Here is a 19,236-nt window from a genome sequence, read left to right on the forward strand (position 1 = left end):
GTTTAGGACAAGACAAGACTGGCAAATGAAGAAAACTGTGTCCATTCCTCACAGTTAAAAGGTCTTTGGCATTACAGCTTAGTGTGGAATATGGATGCATAAAACGCTGAGAGGAAACGGCTGAACTGCTAAATAACTGTATAGCCAAGTAACATCACAGGAAAACGAAAGTGTCTTTTGATATGAGGCTATAGTTTAGGAAGTGTCCTATTTTAAAGAGTTTGTTCCATTTTCCCTGACATTCTTTCTTATCTTTTCTCACTTGCTATCCACTTTACTGCACTGCAGTATTATTGTCCATGCTGCACAAAAGCAGTGAAAGCACTGTGAAGAATTACAGTATTCTGAAAAACCCCTGACAGTGAAACATTTTTAACTTCTTGACCCCGCTACCCAGAGATTGAGGCTCAATTTCTCGGCACCAAAAGACTCCTTGACAAGACAGACTTCCCTGTGCAAAGCACCGATATAGTCCTACAAGCATAGCAGCCCTTCAGATGGACTTCCTTTCTGATTAATCCCATGAAGGGCATCTCTTACTTTCAGTTGTTTGGTCTTCTCTCGGAGGGTGTGTCGGTAGAGCTGCAACTGTTCTGCCGCTTCAGGCCCAGGCTGCCGGGCCAAGATGTGCTTCAGCTCTACATATAGCTTTTCCTTTTCCTAAGAGACAAGATAAGCAGAACAACAACAGTTCATAAGTGCTCTTATTTGCCGCCACAGTAGCAACAGGACAACCTGTATCTATATCAAGGCAGTTGAAAGAGGCAAGTAAATCTAGCAGCTATTTGCAGAAACAAATCTGCCTGTGTCTCAGTCTCTGCCTTGCTAGCCATAAGGTATTTAAAGTTGTTGTGATAGCAGTGGGATAGCTCATTAAGAGAAACACCCAGCTAGTTCATACCAAGAATTAAATATTCTTAAACACTGTCATCAGCGAACCTGCTTTGGCACAGAGAGTATAAAACAGAGTCACCAGAAATGTAGTCAAGGAGAAAATTACTTACCAGTAATTGTGTTCATTGTAGTCCCTTTCTCCCACCCCCATTACATTACATTAAGAGATATAGCTCCATCCACCAGGAAGTAAGGAGTCAACAAATGTCAATCATGACCTATATAAAAGAACCAGCCCACCTACTTTATTCTCCAAATAGAATCCTGGAGAGCAAATAAATATATAAGAAAACCAAATAATACTCACCACTAACTGAGAAAGCCCCCAGGGGGATGTGGGAGGAAAGGATAATTAGGGATGACTATGACAAACACAATTACCAGTGAGCAATTTTTCCTTGTCATATGTCTCCTCTTCCCACACATTATAACAGAACCTATGCGGTACATGGATGTAACAAGCCATAAGTTCCCAGAGGAACTCCATGGCCAGTTGTGGCTTTCAATGCTGAAAGGCTGCTTCCAGATATGGTTTAAGGTCTAATTTATTTTACCTGAATTAATACATGTATTAGGTGAGGTCCATATCATGGCCTTGCACATTTCAATGAGGCTAATGCTTCACCACTCTCAGCGATTTTGCCACCTGTCCAGGTTTTCCCAAGATCATCCCTTTTTTGAAGAGGCTGTCCTGGGAAATTTGTAAGTGTGCTCAGTACACACTACCAGCTGTTCAGTTTCATGGGCATGGGATCATCCTGGATGTCCCGTTTTTTTGTACTTCAGAGATGGCAACCCGACCACTCAGACTGAGATAATTACTATTATTTAATATAATCATCTTCCTAGAAAAAAGACACAGCAGGCATCTAAGTTTGTTAGATAATGAGAAAGAATGATCCCCCTTCTGTATGCTGTGAGTGTAGAAATTTTCTTTTACCAGTGTTGCCGCTTGTCTCAATACTTGGTGTTTTCCTGGGTGCCCTGCTCCTGCAGTAAAATGATTATGAGAATTTCAGCTATTATTTAAAAAACAAGTTTCTAGCCCTTGCAGAGAAAAGATGGAAAATGTGTACTTCTAAAAGGCTCAAGACCAAAACGCAAATAAAAAACTTTTTAAAAAATATCATTTTTAAGCCAATCTCGTGATGATTTGGGGGGGCCTGACTCACAATTTTAACACTTAAGGTTGGCAATATTGCTTTGTGATGGATTAGGGGCTGTCTGTGTAGGGAATGGGGGGGCAGGGGAGGACTTTAGGGGATGGACGATACCGGAGCCTGTAACCTGAGCTAGGTAAGGGAGGGGAAAGGTCAACACCTTTGCCTGGGAAGGGGGACAAAGGAAGGGAGTGGCAGGAGGGAAGCAGTTTGAGTTTGGGCTTGGGGCTGTGTGGGCAGAATTCAGGGTATCCTAGCTAGGATCCAAGCACCCTGAAAGCCCAGAAGGACTCGATGGAGGGGTCCTGACTGTGCCTGCAAGCTCTGCTGTAACCTGTGTTCCTGTTGTCCAATAAACCTTCTGTTTTACTGACTGGCTGAGAGTCACTGTGGGTCCCAGGAAGAGGGGTGCAGGACTGGACTCCCCACACTCCGTGACATGCTTATCAAATGAAGGCTGGGAACTAGTGCTATCAATTAATTGCAGTTAACTCATGACATTAAATAAAAAAAAATTTGATCAATCGTAGTTTTAATTGCACTGTTAAACAATAGAATCCCAATTGAAATTTATTAAATATTTCTGGATGTTTTTATACATCTTCAAATATATTAACTTAAATTACAACACAGAATACAAAGTGTACAGTGCTCACTTTATATTATTATTTTTATTACAAATATTTGCACTGTAAAAATGATAAAAGAAATAGTATTTTTCAATTCACCTCATACAAGTATTGTAGTGCAATCTCTTTATTGTGAAAGTGCAATTTACAAATGTAGATTTTTTTCTTACATAACTTCATTCAAAACCAAAACTGTGTAAAGCTTCAGAGTGTACAAGTCCACTCAGTCCTACTTCTTATTCAGCCAACCACTAAGACAAACAAGTTTGTTTACATTTGCAGAAGATAATGCTGCCCACTTCTTATTTACAATGACATCTGAAAGTGAGACCAAGCATTCGCATGGGACTTTTGTAACCAGCATTGCAAGGTCTTTACGTGCCAGACATGCTAAATATTCGTATGCCCTTTCATGCTTCGGCCACCATTCCAGAGGACATAATTCCATGCTGACGACACCCATTAAAAAATAATGCATTAATTAATTTTGTGACTGAACTCTTTGGGAGAGAAATGTATGCTTCCTGATCTGTTTTACCCACATTCTGCTATATATGTCATGTTACAGCAGTCTTGTATAATGACCCAGCACATGTTGTTCATTTTAAAACACTTTCACAGTAGATTTGACAAAACGCAAAGAAGGTACCAATGTGAGATTTCTAGGGATAGATACAGCACTCGACCCAAGGTTTAAGAATCTGAAGTGCCTTCCAAAATCTGAAAGGGATGAGGTGTGGAGCATGCTTTCAGATGTCTTAAAAGAGCAACACTCCAATGTGGAAACTACAGAACCCTAATCACCAAAAAAGAAAATCAGTCTTCTGCTGGTGGCATCTAACTCAGATGATGAAAATGAACATATGTCGGTCTGCACTGTTTTGGATTGTTATAGAGCAGAACCCGTCATCAGCATGGACGCATGTCCTGTGGAATGGTGGTTGAAGCATGAAGGGACATATGAATCTTTAGCTTATCTGGCACGTAAATATCTTGTGACGCCGGCTATGATAGTGCCATGTGAATACCTGTTCTCATTTTCAGGTGACATTGTAAACAAGAAGCGGGCAGCATTATGTCCTGCAAATGTAAACAAACTTGTTAGTCTGAGCGATTGGCTGAACAAGAAGTGGGACTGAGTGGATTTGTAGGCTCTAAAGTTTTACATTGCATTCAAAAATAAAATGGGGTTTTTTGTACATAATTCTACATTTGTAAGTTAAATGTTCACGATAAAGCAATTGCACTACAGTACTTGTAATGGGGGAACTGAAAAATATTATTTCTTTTTTTTTTTACAGTGCAAATATTTGTAATAAAAAATAAATATAAAGTGAGCACTGGACACTTTGTATTCTGTGTTGTAACTGAAATCAATATATTTGAAAATGTAGAAATATCCAAAAACATTTAAATAAATGGTTTTCTATTACTGTTTAACAGCGCAATTAATCGCACGGTTAATTTTTTTAATTGTGCAGTTAATCACAATTAATTTTTTTTAATTGTGCAATTAATCACGATTAATTTTTTTAATCACTTGACAGCCCTACTTGGAACCCCTGAAGTGCCTTTGGAAGCAAATGAAGGACAGAGGAAAGACAAGCAGTGACAAAATGCCATATTGATTGGCCCATTGGTAATGTCAGAGGCAGTTAAGGTGTCATGTGGGGAAGGTGATCCAGGAAGTGAATGTCAGGACCAAGACTTTCATCTTGGACATAGCTAAGATCCTGATAGACACAGGACAAGAAAGAGTGTCAGTGTCTTCATAATGCTTTTTCCACGTGGCCACGTTCCCCCAAAAAGCAGAAATGCATAAAAGAGCAGGAATTCTCCCAAGAAGGTCCATCAAAGCCAACCATCTTGTTTTACTTCAGACTGGTTGTGACGGGCTGGGTCACAGAAACCCCCTTGGGACTGCCACCTGATGTGCCTAGACTACTTGTGAGCCTATTTTTCCTGCTAGCTTGGGACTTCAGTGCCTTGCCTTGTTTGAGCCGGACACACTTGCCTGCTGCTAACACAGATCCAAGTCTGAACCAGGTCCCCCACAAGTGCAGGCTTAACTGAAAACAGCTTAAGAAGTGCTCCTGTCTCCAGCACTCAGATACTCAACTCCCAGTGGGGTCCAAACCCCAAATAAATCCGTTTTACCCTGTATAAAACTTACACAGGGTAAACTCATAAATTGTTCACCCCCTATAACACTGATAGAGAGATATGTACAGTTGTTTTCCCCCCCGCCCCAGGTATTAATACATACTCTGGGTTAATTAATAAGTAACAAGTGATTTTATTGAATACAAAAAGTAGGATTTAAGTGGTTCCAAGTAATAACAGACAGAATAAAGTGAATTACCAAGCAAAATAAAATAAAACACGCAAGTCTAAGGGTACGTCTATACTACCCGCCAGATCGACGGGTAGCATTCAATGTATTGGGGATCGATTTATTGTGTCTTGTCTGGACGCGATAAATTGATCCGCTAATCGACGCTGTACTCCACCTCGGCAGGAGGACTAAGCGGAGTCGACGGGGGAGCCATGGCAGTATGAGGACGGCCTGGTAAGTCGAACTAAGATACTTCGACTTCAGCTACGTGAATAGCTGAAGTTGTGTATCTTAGTTCGAACCCCCCCACTAGTGTAGCCCAGGCCTAAGCCTAATACAGTAAGAAAACTGAATATAGGTAAATCTCACCCTCAGAGGTGTTTCAATAGGCTTTTTTCACAGACTGTACACCTTCCTAGTCTGGTCCCAATCCCTTCCCCTGGTACAGTCCTTGTTCCTGCTCAGATAGTAGCTAGGGGATTTCTCATGACTGCAGTCTCCCTTGTTCTATTTCACCCCCTTATATATCTTTTGCACAAGGCAGGAATCCTTTATCCCTCTCTGTGTTCCCACCCCCTCCTTCTCAATGGAAAAGCTCCAAGTTAAAGATGGATTCCAGTTCTGGTGACATGATCACATGTCACTGTAAGACTTCATTATCCATTTGCCAGCACACACGTATACAGGAAGACTTTCAAGTAAACAGAGCCATCTACAGTCAATTGTGCTAGTTGATTGGAGCCATCAAGATTCAAAACCACCATTAATGGCCCACACTTTGCATAATTACAATAGACATCAGAGTTATATTTCGTATTTCTAGTTTCAGATACAAGAATGGTACATTTATACAAATAGGATGACCACACTTAGTAGACTATAAGATGTGTAATGATACCTTACAAGAGACCTTTTGCATGAAACATATTCCAGTTACATTATATTCACTTTGATTAGCATATTTTCATAAAATCATATAGAGTGCAACGTCACACTGGTATCTTCTAGTGACATAGTTATGAGGGATTTCCATTCCTGTGGTAAAGGAGGGACCTCTGTCTGGCTCATAATCTGTGTGTGCGCATGTCCAGGGTCTACCCTTTCCTCCAAGGTGTCCTGTTCTTCCTCAACTCTAAAGTGCTTAGGGAAGAACTCAGGAGGAATTTGGATTTTCTGGTAAGAAAGTCAATTGTACTGGAGAAAGTTGGCAGAAGGAAGTAGGGATCTTCTTTAGCAGTTGTTGAGGAAGACAAGGGCCAGTGAAAGTTAGGGTAGGGCCAATGAATGATGCAATCCTGACACAAAGAGCAAAGGAGAAGAAAGCATGGACAGAACATCCCCAGTTGCTTATCTGATCTGGAGAGGGAGCACTAGCGTGCTGATAGGATCCAGAAAGGAGAGGAATTCAGGAGACACTGAACTCAGCTAACCCTCAGAACACCTGAAAGGCTAAAAAACATGGATGAAAAGTAAATAGGAAGAGTAGAAAGAGGGTGGGTCTGGTAAAAGAGAAAAAACCGGGCCCTGGATATCATGACATCACACGGTGTGTCTGGAGCCTGACAGACAGAAGAAGCTGTAGTGTTATACTGGGACTCTATGAGGCAGATTAGGAGACTGTGGGGCCAGTGAACTTGTGGACATTTTTTGTAGAAGGTGCTGAGCCTGGTCAAGTTTAGAGTCCAAGTACAAGGGAGCAAGCATTAGGAAGGCTCCCTGCAGTAGGCCTGGTGCCCTCATTTACCAACAAGTTATTTCGTATTTGGGGCTCATTTACTGTATCTCTCTCTGTGTTTCTTATCCTTTTTACTCATTTTTTAACTTAAAAAACCCATCTTCTATCTTATCCTTCTCTGCTCCCAGGAGAGCTGGAAGAGGAAAAGAAGCATGTTTGAACAGAAACAGAACTAGAAGACAAGGAATGAGTAAAGGGACCTAGACTTCCAGGTTGAAGAAGACAAAAAGACTGAGTAGGAAGTAGGCAGGCTTGGTCATTAAGACTGGCTTTGATGAACATCCTTTTCACCTACTTGCTTCATGGAAGGTGGAGCTATCCTTAGCCAGGATTCTTTTGTGGGTGTGAAAAAAGGAGACCTACCACACTGTGTAATTGCTGTGCATGATACATATCCATCATTCAACTTTGTACATGGGTGTAGGGAGGCGCCCTGGCTCCCCGCCGCGCCTGAGAGGGACGAGCCAGCACAAGTGCCTCAGTGGGCGGAGCTACCGTCACCTGTCCCCGCCCCCCTGGAAGTCAAGGGGCAGGACAGGAAGTACAAAAGCCCGGCCTCAGCACTCAGTTGGCCACAGACTGCCGGAGAGGACAGACGCTGGGGCCCGAGCTCCCGCTGGGCCCAGCCTGCCCCGTGCTCACTACCCAAAGGAACACTGGCCTGAGCTTCCCTCTGCCCGGTATCCGGAGGAGCGGCCTGAGCTTCCCTATGCCCGGTATCCAGAGGAGCGGCCTGAGCTTCCCTCCGCCCGGTATCCGGAGGAGCGGCCTGAGCTTCCCTCCGCCCGGTATCCGGAGGAGCGGCCTGAGCTTCCCTGTGCCCGGTATCCGGAGGAGCGGCCTGAGCTTCCCTACGCCCGGTATCCGGAGGAGCGGCCTGAGCTTCCCTCTGCCCGGTATCCGGAGGAGCGGCCTGAGCTTCCCTACGCCCGGTATCCGGAGGAGCGGCCTGAGCTTCCCTACGCCCGGTATCCGGAGGAGCGGCCTGAGCTTCCCTACGCCCGGTATCCGGAGGAGCGGCCTGAGCTTCCCTACGCCCGGTATCCGGAGGAGCGGCCTGAGCTTCCCTACGCCCGGTATCCGGAGGAGCGGCCTGAGCTTCCCTCCGCCCGGTATCCGGAGGAGCGGCCTGAGCTTCCCTCCGCCCGGTATCCGGAGGAGCGGCCTGAGCTTCCCTCCGCCCGGTATCCGGAGGAGCGGCCTGAGCTTCCCTACGCCCGGTATCCTGAGGAACCCATGGTCTGGGACCCGCCGGACGATGCCGGCGAAGGACAGGTACCCAGAGAGGGGGAGGTCTGAAGTGGCCCGGGGGCAGCCGACCCTGGTTTGGCTCCCGAAGAGCCTGAACCCATGTCAGTGTGTTGCGGCCAGGATCCCCACTGACAGCAGTGAGCCTTTGCCGCCGCTAGGGCCCCGGGCTGGGACGCAGTGGAGTGGGAGGGCCTGCGTTCCCCTGCCACCCTTCCGAGGGTGGCAGACTCCCCCTCTCCCTGGCCTGAGGAGGCCTTCATTATAGACTTACGGCTTAAACCGCTGCTCAGCCTCTGCCTGAGAGTCTGAGCTATGTACCTGTTGGTTGCCCACCCTGAGCCAGGGCTTGGGCCTTATAGACTCACTGCTTGAGCTGCTATTGCCCCGCCCTGCTCCAGGGCCGGGCCTAGAGACTCTGTGTTTGCTCAGCCACTTGCTGAAGGAGCTGAGCCTGAACTGCTATTGCCCCGCCCTGCTCCAGGGCTGGGCCTAGAGACTCTGTGTTTGCTCAGCCTCTTGCGGAAGAGGTTGACCCAAATGGCCTATTGCCCCGCCCTGACTCAGGGCCTGGGCTCCTAAAGACCATTTGTTCGCCCAGCCCCTGCTGAAGGGCCTGAGCGGTGCCTGCTTACTGCCCTCCCTGCCTCAGGGCCGGCTCTACAGACTCCGTGCTTACCCGGCCCCTGTTGACGGGCCGGGACTCTGCCTTGTTTAAAGACCATTTGTTTCCTCAGCTCCCGCTGAGGGGTCTAGGCCCTGGACAGATTGGTGCCTGTAGGGAGGCGCCCTGGCTCCCCGCCGCAACTGAGAGGGACGAACCGCAGCCCCGGACTCTTACAATGGGCCAAGATTTTCAAAAGTGACTCGTGATTTGAGGTCCCTCAACTTTTGGATGCCCAACCTGAACACCTTCATGGGGCCTGGTTTTCAGCACTTTCTGAAAACCAGGACGTTTTTAAAGCGTCTCTAGTTAAGCATCCAAAAATCACAAGTTACTTTTGAAAATCCGGGTCTTAAATTATGATAATTTATTCAGAGGCACCCCTTATTTTTTATCAATGCCTGGCAGAAAATACAAAATCATCACTGATAAAGTTTGCAGATGACATAAAGTTTGGGGAAATGGTAAATAATGAAGAGGACAGGTCACTGATACAGAGTGATCTGGTTTGCTTGGTAAGATGGGCACAAGCAAACAATATGCATTGTAATATGGCCAAATGTAAAATTATACATCTAGGAACAGAAAATGTAGGTCGCACTTACAAGATGGGGGACTCTATCCTGGGAAGCAGTGACTCTGAAAGAGATTTAGGGGGCATGGTGGATAATCAGCTGAACATGAACTTCCCGTAGGATGCTGTGGCTAAAAGAGGTAACACGGTCCTTGGCTGTATAAAAAGGGAAATATCAAATAGAAGTAAGGAGGTTATATTACTTCTGTATTTGGCACTGGTACAAATGCTACTCAAATACTCTGTCCAGTTCTGGTGCCCACAATTCAAGAAATATGATGATAAATTGTAGAGGGTTAAGAGAAAAGAAAGAAGAATGATTCAAGGTTGGAAAACATTCCTGATCGTGACAGATTCAAGGAGCTCAATCCATTTATTTTAACAAAGAAAAGATTAAGGGATGACTCAATTACAATCTCTAAGTACATACATGGGGAACAAATAGTTGATAGTGGTCTCTTCAGTCTAACAGACAAAGATCTAACAAGATCCAATCGCTAAAAACTGAAACTAGAGAAATTCAGATTGAAAATAAGGCATTTGTTTTTAACAGGGAACATATATAACTACTGGAACAACTTACCAAGGGCTGTGGTGGATTCTCCACTGTTGGCAATTTTTAAATCAAGATTGGAAGTTTTCTAAAAGGTCTGCTGTAGTTCAGAGAGAAATTGATTTAAGGAAGTCCTCTGGCCTGTGCTAAACAGCAAGGCAGACTAGGCAATCACAGTGGGCCCTTCTGGCCTTAGAATCTATGAAGTGCTGTGATTTTTTTCACAGAACAACTCCTCTGTAATCAGGCAGCTCACTGTAACATGAGCGGCAATTTGCACATGCAAAGCATTACATGGAACTTCCTTCTGCTGCACAGAGTTCCACTATGTCTCTAAAAGTGACTTCTATCATCTTCTGTTACTTTGGGTTCAAGCTTTTTGTACATTTAAAAAGCAACAACAAATGAAAAAATGGTCTTGTGAATACTACGCTGCTCTGTATTAACATTCCATCTCTGCATGTATCACAGATTTGTATTTTGGGAGACTGTACTGGTAATCTGGATAAATATGGAGCAGTTGATGGATTGAAAGTCTTATGTGCAATTGTTTTCCAATTTATTTCTCTCCTAACCCACTACAAGGGCCAACCAAGCTCTTCAAATGTTGTGCAATGGGGTGTATAATAACCCCATTTAGAGACAAAGCGTGCAATTCTATTATAAAGAGAATCTATCTTATGCAACAGAGACTCATTAGCTGTCCAATGTGTATTGTCTCCATAATCCAGCAGTGGCAGAACCAGCTGTCTTGTAATGCATATCCTGTCCTTCCTTGCTAAGCGCTGTCCATCTCTTTTATATCTAGTCAATTAATTTGTCACTAGGTTAGAAGCACCATATGTCAGGGAAACATCAAAAGAAAATCCTGTATGCTTAATTCTTTCCTCATCAGCAAAAGTTTGTATTCACAGGTTGATGCTTCTAAATATTCTAACATTTTAGCCAAGGAGGCAACAAAATGTGACTTGTGTATCACATGTTATGGTGTTTACCTTTCAATTTACTTTAAAAACACATACAGCTGGAATAAATTTAAGTCAGTATACAAACTATATCTGATACTATCAGCAAAAGTGGTGCAGTTATCCCCACAAATACATATTTGGGAATGCCTGGCAAAAACAAAGTAGCATAAAATAACTGAGAAAGAACCTTGCATTTCACAATGCATAGTCGGGGCTGGGGGGTAGATGAGCTGAGGAATATGCAATGTAAACTACACATGGGTATCTCCTAGGGCCAGTGCAGTCTGATGCATCAGTAAATGGTATTCAAAGGAGTGCTGCTTTCAGTTGTGATATTTCCTGTACTGCAACCACTGAAGATGGCTCCCTGCTGCTGTTTGCACAGCGGCTGAAATTTACCCATCCTCACTCCCTCCTTAGTCTTTAGGGGTGAACCAAGTGGAGATGAGGCAGACAGAAATCAACCCTCCACCTATAGGAAGGCCATAAGGCTGCAACGCAGGTGGCATTCCAACCAAACACCTGGAGTAGAAGTTAAGACCCCTCACACCCATTATGCATGGGTAAGGCTACAATTTAGTGATGGGTATTTTGTCATGGACAGGTCACGAGCAATCAACAAAAATTCACAGCCCATGACCCATCCATGACTTATACTATAAACATCTCTGACTAAATCTTGGGGGATGCAGGGCCTTGCTGGAGGGTGCCCCAGGGGGCTGCTGCTGAGGGGCGATGGGGCCAGTGGCTCCTAGTGCTAGGGGTTGCTTAGCAGCAGCTGCTCCGGCCACCCTGGGACTGCTGGCAGGGGCCACCGACAGTGGCTGCTCCTGGGGACTACTGCCAGGAGCCTCTGGCAGCCCCATGTAGCCTGTAGCTGAGGCCCCTCTCAACATGCTATAAAAATACCAGGGCCCGGGCAGGGGGCGGGAACTCAGGGCTCTGGGACAGGGCATAGGCATCATTTTACTTGTATTTGGGCGGGGCAAGAGTTGGCAGGGTTCCAGCCAACCCTGCACAATGGGGTCCAGGGAGGGAGCACCACCTCCACCCCGACTCACTCAGGCCACCCAGCCTGTCTGGGCTGTAAGAGGACGCAACCAAAAAATATAACTCAATGAGGGGCTTCAAAAAGTTTGAATGCTGTTCAGGGTGGAGGCAGGAGGTATCTAGGGGTTGTGTGCAGGCAGGGGGTGGCTCAGGGTGCAGGGAGAGGGTAGCTTGGGGCTGTGTGTGGGCAGAGAGTAGCTAGGGGCTGTGTATGCATGATGGCGTGCTCCAAATGCAGCTCCCTGCTTCAGCGGAGATGGGGGGACAGGGCTTCCAGCTTCAGCCCTGCACCACTCCTGACTTCCGGGCTGGGGGCTGGGATGTGCCGACTTCAGCCCCGCGCTGCTCCCAGCTTCAGTGCTGGAGCTCGGGACACCAGGTTTCAGCTGTGGGACTCCACAGACACCTTGAAAAGGCTTGCAGACCCACAGAGGTCTGCAGACACTTGGCTGAGAACTGCTGGCCTAAAGGGCTAGCCTGTTTGCTTGCCTGTGTATATTTTTTCTTATGGACTTCTTATTTTATGATGGGTTTGATTATTTGTTTTATCATCATAGATTTATAGGTTTATATTAAAGCATTTTGGCTGTAATGCAAGGAACCTACAGGCCACATCCTGTATGCTGAGCTAAGGCAAAGTTAGCAGACATATGTCTGGGACCTTTCACCCAGGATGCAAAGTTAGCAGGCACATGTTTGGGACTTTTCACCAAGATAGGTGGTGATGAGCTAAAGCAAAAGGCCACATATGGCTGCGACCTTTAACACAGATAGATAAAGGATGCTTGAAACAGGGTGGCATAGGGGGCTTCCTAAGTTCATAGCCTCTTTAAACGTAACAAGTAAACAACAAGGAAAGAACCAAAATAACTGGGGAGGACAGAAATAACAAATGTGAGAATGCGCTCATGGCATTAATATGTATGTATAAGTCATCAGTCCGTACAAACAGACCAGCCTATGGAGTAAGTGTCCCTTGACATTTTGTGGGTGAGGAAACTAAGTTTGACTATAGAAGGAGGGCTCAGGTACTCAAGTTCTATAAGAAAGGTGACCCACCATGCCAAGTTTTTTTCTAAGGCTCCTAATTTCTAAGCTTATGGGTTCCTAAGTTTTGAGCTTCAAGGCTAATTTGTTTATTAGTCTATTAGTCTTAGTTCTTAATTGTAGGTTTAAGTCAGTTAGTTAATAAAACTCTGAGTTAGCTTCAAAAGCTCTTAGCTCTGTAGCTTCTCCTAAGCTCTGTGCCTCCCACTCAAGAATTGAGGATCTTGGACCTGAACTCTCTTGGCATGCCAGAGGCGAGGTTGGTCCTTTGTCTCTCACCACCAGGTTATCCAGGAAGGGTATAAATATATTAATCAAAAGCTTTATCATATATTATATCACATGTATCTCTAAAACAACATTACTGCATTTATAACTCTAATTATATTACCATTTAATTACTATTTAATTATTATTCCATTTATCTCAATAAATGTCTTTAAGTCTACATTTGTCTCAGTGTAAGTGCCCTGTCATACATCCCGAGAGTCCTTCGAAACTCTGTGTAGTCTGATTCTTGGACATGAACCTTATTATCTTCAGATTAACTGGTGAGCCTATAACCCATATTATCCAAATTAGAAAATATTAACTTCCTAAATTCAAGCACACTGGTCTCTGGGACCAGCCGCACCAGCCACTGCTTGGGCAGCCCTGTGGTCAGCCACATTGGCTGCCACACAAATCATGGAGGTCATGGAAAGCCATGGAATCCGTGACTTCCGTGACAAACACGGAGCCCTATGCCTGGGTCTTGGGGCACATGATCCATGAAAGTGCAGACCCAGTAAACCCAGTAAACCCTTCTTTGTCCCACGACAGACTACCCCTCCGTGCCAGGCTGCAACTGCTACACACAGCTGGACAGGTGGGCAGATCTGGAGTTTCCCTACAGGAGCTGTAAGCAGTCGGAAAGCACAGGTACTTGCTTGTAATAAGCGAGGCAGGTTTCAGTGACAATACCCCTGCCTACTGAGGAGGTGAGAGTAAGATCCACCAGGCTTCCCTATAATTCACAGAGTTATTGCTGCTTAGCTTTCCTGGCTAGGGGAAATGTAAGTTCCTCTAGCTCAGAGCTAGGCCTCAGAAACTGAAGTCTTTATACAGTCCTTTGTGGGCAAAATTCCCACCAAAGTCAGTAGGAGGCTAGAGCTTTGTTCCAGGATTGGGCTCATTATTACAACTGGCTTTGTACCATTAGTGATGCAAGCTAATACACAGCTACAGCAAAGTATTGAGCCCACCTTCACTATGCGTAAGCAGTGCACATCGGGAGTCTCAGATTAGGGGTTAGAGTCAGTCTCCAGGAGTTCCGAAGAGGATTTCAGTGCCTCTTCGGTAGCTGTTGTATAATTTGTGTAAATAAAACAGAATTATTTTAGAACAATCTTATCAGTCTGAGATTTGTTTTCCAGGAGAGGTCAGAGGAGCCCACAGATCTGCCTTTAGGTTGTACTCAGACAATATGTTTCTGTGTCTCCAATTCTCTCTCCCATTTACTCTCCTGCTTTCTATTTCCTTCCTCCGAATATGAACTAGCTGCTGCATTCCCCTGGCCAGTTTACACTGCAGTTGCTGAGTGAGAGGAAATTACTTCTTCTGTAGAGGTCTGACCAGGCATTTGGCAAGTTCCAAGGGACTGATTCTTCAGACTCCCATGGTCATCAACTTACGCACTCTGTGGTCAGGCAGAAGCACCTTACCAAGCACTAAAGATATGTCTAGATCCAAGCTGGAGGTATAATTTCCAGCTTAAGTTGACATACCCATGCTAGCTCTGATTCAACAAATGCACTAGAATGTGGCCATGGGTAGTGTAAGCAATGGCAGGGGCTAACCTCCCCAAATACAAGCCCAGGGTCTTGGATGAGACTATATTCAGGGGAGCTAGGCCCTCTCACCACTTATGCTGCCACAGCTCCACTTCTGTTTTTAGGCACTAGTTTGATGAGAGCTAGCGCAGGTACGTCTACTGGAGCTGGAAATTACATCCTCCAGCTCAAGTGCAGATGTCCTCTAAGGGCTTGTCTACACTTACAGCGCTGCAGCTGTGCCACTGTAGCACTTAGTGAAGACACTACCTACACTGACGGGAGAGCTTTTCCCATCTCCACAGTTAATCCACCTGCCCAAGAGGTAGAGAAGCCCTCCAGTCAACATAGCACTGTTTACACTGGAGACTAGGTTGCTGTAACTGTGTTGCTGAGGTTGTGAATTTTCCATACCCTGGAGTAATGTAGTTATACCGACATAAGCTGGTAGTGTAGACAAAAGCTACATCTGCTTCACACAGTAGAAATTACAGCTGTCAAAAACTGCTCACTTTGCTCGTTCTTCTCATGGAGAAAAGACTATCAGTGACTGATATCTCAGCCCTTGTATTCCCAGAGTGCCACTCAGCCATTACTTCAGTCACAACCGAATTCCCCCTGTATCAGAGGGGTAGCCGTGTTAGTCTGGATCTGTAAAAGCAGCAAAGAATCCTGTGGCACCTTATAGACTAACAGACGTTTTGGAGCATGAGCTTTCGTGGGTGAATGAATACCCACTTCCTCAGATGCATCCCCCTGTATGTGGTAGTATGCAGCACAGAAACCAGTAACTGGGAGCAAAGTGCTGTGTTCACTTAGATGGCCTTTTCTTACCCATTCAGGATGCTGACAAACTCCTGAAATGACCCCAGTCATTAGTTAGCCCAGTGTATGATTTTGAACTAGAGGTGATCAATGATCTGACATCTAATGAAGATGTATTTGCAACAGAAATACAGCAGAAAGCCCCAGTTCTCTCTTAGTATCAGTGTGGCCTTCTGGTTAGATATTTCAACAAATGTGACTACTATGGCTGCTACACATCAACAGCCTTCTCAACCACTCTGCAAAAATGCTGTTATGCACCCAGCAATCTCCCTCACACAAAAAACAACATTTAAATCTGAGTAAATTTCCTTTGTGTTTGTTCCTGTCTCTAGCAACAGGAGCACCACAGCCATCAGCAAAATAAAACAAAGGAAGACTGAGCTGTAAAGCAAAAATATGTCATTTACTGTACCTTGCCATCTCCCAAAACACTTAACCAAACTGGAAATCCTCATTTTAATTAGTAAGGGGTGAAAAACAGCACAGTGGCTCTGCAAGCGCATTGCAGCTGGACAGGGCTTTGCTGAAGAAAACACTTAGTCAACATGCCACGGGGGGTTTCTTGTTTATTGGCATTATAACCAAAATGTCAGAGCTAGGCTGAACTCCAGAACCATTTTGTTTATGATGTCATGGAGTAGTACAGCCTCTTAGACAGGATGAAATCCCCACTGTGAGATATTAAATAAGTGGCTAGAATCTGGTTTAAAATAAGACTATATATCGTCATAGTTATTTTTCCTTTATAAGCAAGGTACCTTTTTTTATATAATACAGTAGTTCTTGGCTCAGGATGTCTATGATTAGGAGTTTTATGAGGCATATGAGAAATTAGCATACGGTAACCTTCACGATTTTTGTAACAATAGAAGAAATTTGCCTCTAGCACTTCGAGCTATGTGCAATATGAACTTTCTCAATAAACACTTTTCAAATGCTCTTGCTCTTTCTCCTTGTCTATTTTAAATATGTCAAACACCTTTGCAATTGGCAGCTATCTAGAATAGCCTGCATTTATATCATCAAGTAGACCATATTTTAACAGTCTTGCACAAGATATTCACAAACTAAAACTAAATCAGGCTTGAAACATAACACTGAAGTCCCTCCACAATGTGGCAGTGCTGGCCCGGATGTCCTGCAAGGAGCTCCGAGCCCCTCATTAAATGGTGCATCAAATTGAAGGGAAGATTGGCATGACTTCCCTGACTTTCTGGAATTTGCACCACTCAGGACAGTGCTAAATTATCCCTGCCTGAGATGATTTATCCCTCCAGCTCATAAAAATGCTTCTGAAGAGCAAATTTGTTTCCCTTGGAGTGGAGCAGATTGCACCAAAATGACTGGCATTTTCAAAACAACTTAATGAGGGGAAAAAATACCTTGGAGCCTCTTATAAGGTCTTCAACCTCAACCCTTTTTCCCAATGACATAAGTTGAACACTATATTATCACTGTCTTTCAGGAACAAAGTATAAACATTTCTAGCAAAAGTGCTATTGCTTCCTATACATTTATTTTTGTGGGGTGGTGTTAACTGTTTTTTTGGGGCTGGATGAGAAAGCTGTTTTGTTCAAATGGGAGAGATTCTCTCTGCTCCTCTACCTGAGAATCATAGAGTATCAGGGTTAGAAGGTCATCTAGCCCAACCCCTGCTCAAAGCAGGACCAATCCCCAGATAGATTTTTGTCCCTGATCCCTAAATGGGGTCCTTAAGGATTGAACTCATAACCCTGGGTTTAGCAAGCTAATGCTCAAATCACTGAGCTATCCCTCTCCTCTCAAAGCTCTGTGACACAAGGTTTATAACAGGCTAAGGGAGGGGGGGGGGCTATTACATAGGAGTCCCTTACTAAAATATTGACAGCATTTCTCTGATTGCTAGTTATATGGGGCCAGACTGGCAGGGAGTATAAATCTGTATAGCTCTGTTGATGTCAATGTTTACCCTTGTCATGGCAAAGAATGAAGGATTAATGATTACTTGATCTTTTCTATATGTTCACAAGGACAAAAAAATTGAGATTCGGTGAGCTGTTCCTTGAAACTGAGAATTATAGTGAAAAGACATGGACTTATTTAAATGTTCTAGCTGACTTCACAGGTCCTCGCAAACCTACCCAAGCTTTGGTTGAACAGAGTTCTAAACAAACTTCTGTTTCATCTTCTCCTAGAGATTTGTTTAAAAATATTTTGTAGGATGGTGTGAAAGTAGAATGAATTATATAGTAAGAATAGAAAGGATTAAAGAAATGCTGTCTGTACCTTTAAGCAAAACTGTTGGAATGCTGCAGTCCAGGTGTCAGGAATACAGACATTAACATAGAACAATTGCACCGTTTAAGGGCAATTGGTGAAGTATTAGCCTTAAATCGATAACAGTTAGTAAGGAAATAGGATATGCATGCTGTGCCCCAGGTGAATTTTCCTGTTTTGCTTTCTTTGTCCCTTTGTCTAATTCCCGCTCTTTTATCTGTATAAATAAGACTGTTTGGGCCTTGCATGGCCACTCACATATTCTGAATGTTATTGGCGAAGCACTGCGCTAATAAACAGAGTGGTCTGACAAATTGTGAGTCTTGATTCTAACTTTGACAATTTGGAGGTTCCACTGAGATGGCAACCGTCTTCACTGGGGCTGTGTGATTCCTAACTGTTTTTGTGGGATAACCGTGGCAGCCGGCACCTGGGCATTTGGCCCAAGCGGTCCCCCACTAGAGCAGAAAGGCTTACAGCCACAGTGAGGTCTACGCCATCGAACCTGTTGGTTCCCACTCTGTTCTGGTAGGGATCCTGGGATCTGACATCAGGAATCTGGTCAGGTAATTATTTCTGTGTTTTGTCCGGACTGAGGACTGTCCTGTCTCTGTGTCTATCTGTCCTCTTGTGGAGTGTTTGAGTCTGGGTGCCATCTCTGTCTGGGGATCGGCTGACCAAGGGGTTCCTGTCCCCGCGGTCTGAGTGAGTGGAATCTGCACAATTGCAGCCGCACCGCACTTTGGGTAAAACCCCTGGTGTGAAAGCAAGGGCAATTGAGGCAGTAGCCTGTGGGCTCCTTTTGTGTGTTGCACTGGGCATCGCTCTGACGAACCCGAATTTCCTTCTTGTGTGATTGGTGTGTGAAGTCCTCCTGTATTGGTAAACAGACGTCTAAGTCGGGACAGTTCCCTAAATGAACGCTGGCTCATTTTATGTATTTAGGATGGGTCCAGACTCCTGTAAAAAGGGTCCAGACTCCTGTAAATTTCTGGGAAAATGGTCTAGGCTAACTCAGGGGGATCCCAAAACTCAGTGGCCACTGTTAAAATCTTGGAACAAAGACTGAGTGGACGCCTTAAAGGACAAACTCGGCCAACCTAAAACTAAATTTGCTAAAGGAGAGGTTAATTATTTCATGCAGTGGTGGCAAGAGGCAAATCATAGGTGGACAAAATCAAAACTGGCCTCTCTCAATTATTCAAATAATAAGTTAAAAGTTTTATTAAAAGCCTCCTCTCCCACCACTAGACAGAGCGCTCCCCTTTACCCCGTTCCCCAAACCCCGGATCGATCCAACCCGCTTCATACTCCCATCTCATTGTAAAAAGGACAAAAAGTCCTTGTTCTGTTCCTCTTTGTTGTCTGCCTCAGAAACTGATTCTTTATAGTGTCCCACTACCAATTCAGCAAGGCTAGGGGCGGGGGGGAGCTCCTCAACTAGCCCCCACCCTTCCTGGTCCATTTCCTTGAACATTTCTTTC

The 19,236-nt window shown here is 44.7% G+C and overlaps 1 protein-coding gene across 2 annotated transcripts in view; it reads right to left on the minus strand.

Moving 5' to 3' along the window:
- The window catches only part of CFAP58 (cilia and flagella associated protein 58), a 109,729-nt gene that overhangs the window by 15,746 nt on the left and 74,747 nt on the right, over positions 1–19,236 (minus strand). For both annotated transcript variants that reach the window (XM_050957998.1, XM_050957999.1), the window contains exon 16: positions 541–660. In XM_050957998.1, coding sequence (XP_050813955.1) covers positions 541–660 — 120 coding nt within the window. The remainder of the gene's footprint in view (positions 1–540; positions 661–19,236) is intronic.

The sequence above is a fragment of the Gopherus flavomarginatus genome, chromosome 6 (assembly GCF_025201925.1).
Source record: "Gopherus flavomarginatus isolate rGopFla2 chromosome 6, rGopFla2.mat.asm, whole genome shotgun sequence".
In the NCBI taxonomy this organism is placed as follows: Eukaryota; Metazoa; Chordata; order Testudines; family Testudinidae; genus Gopherus; species Gopherus flavomarginatus.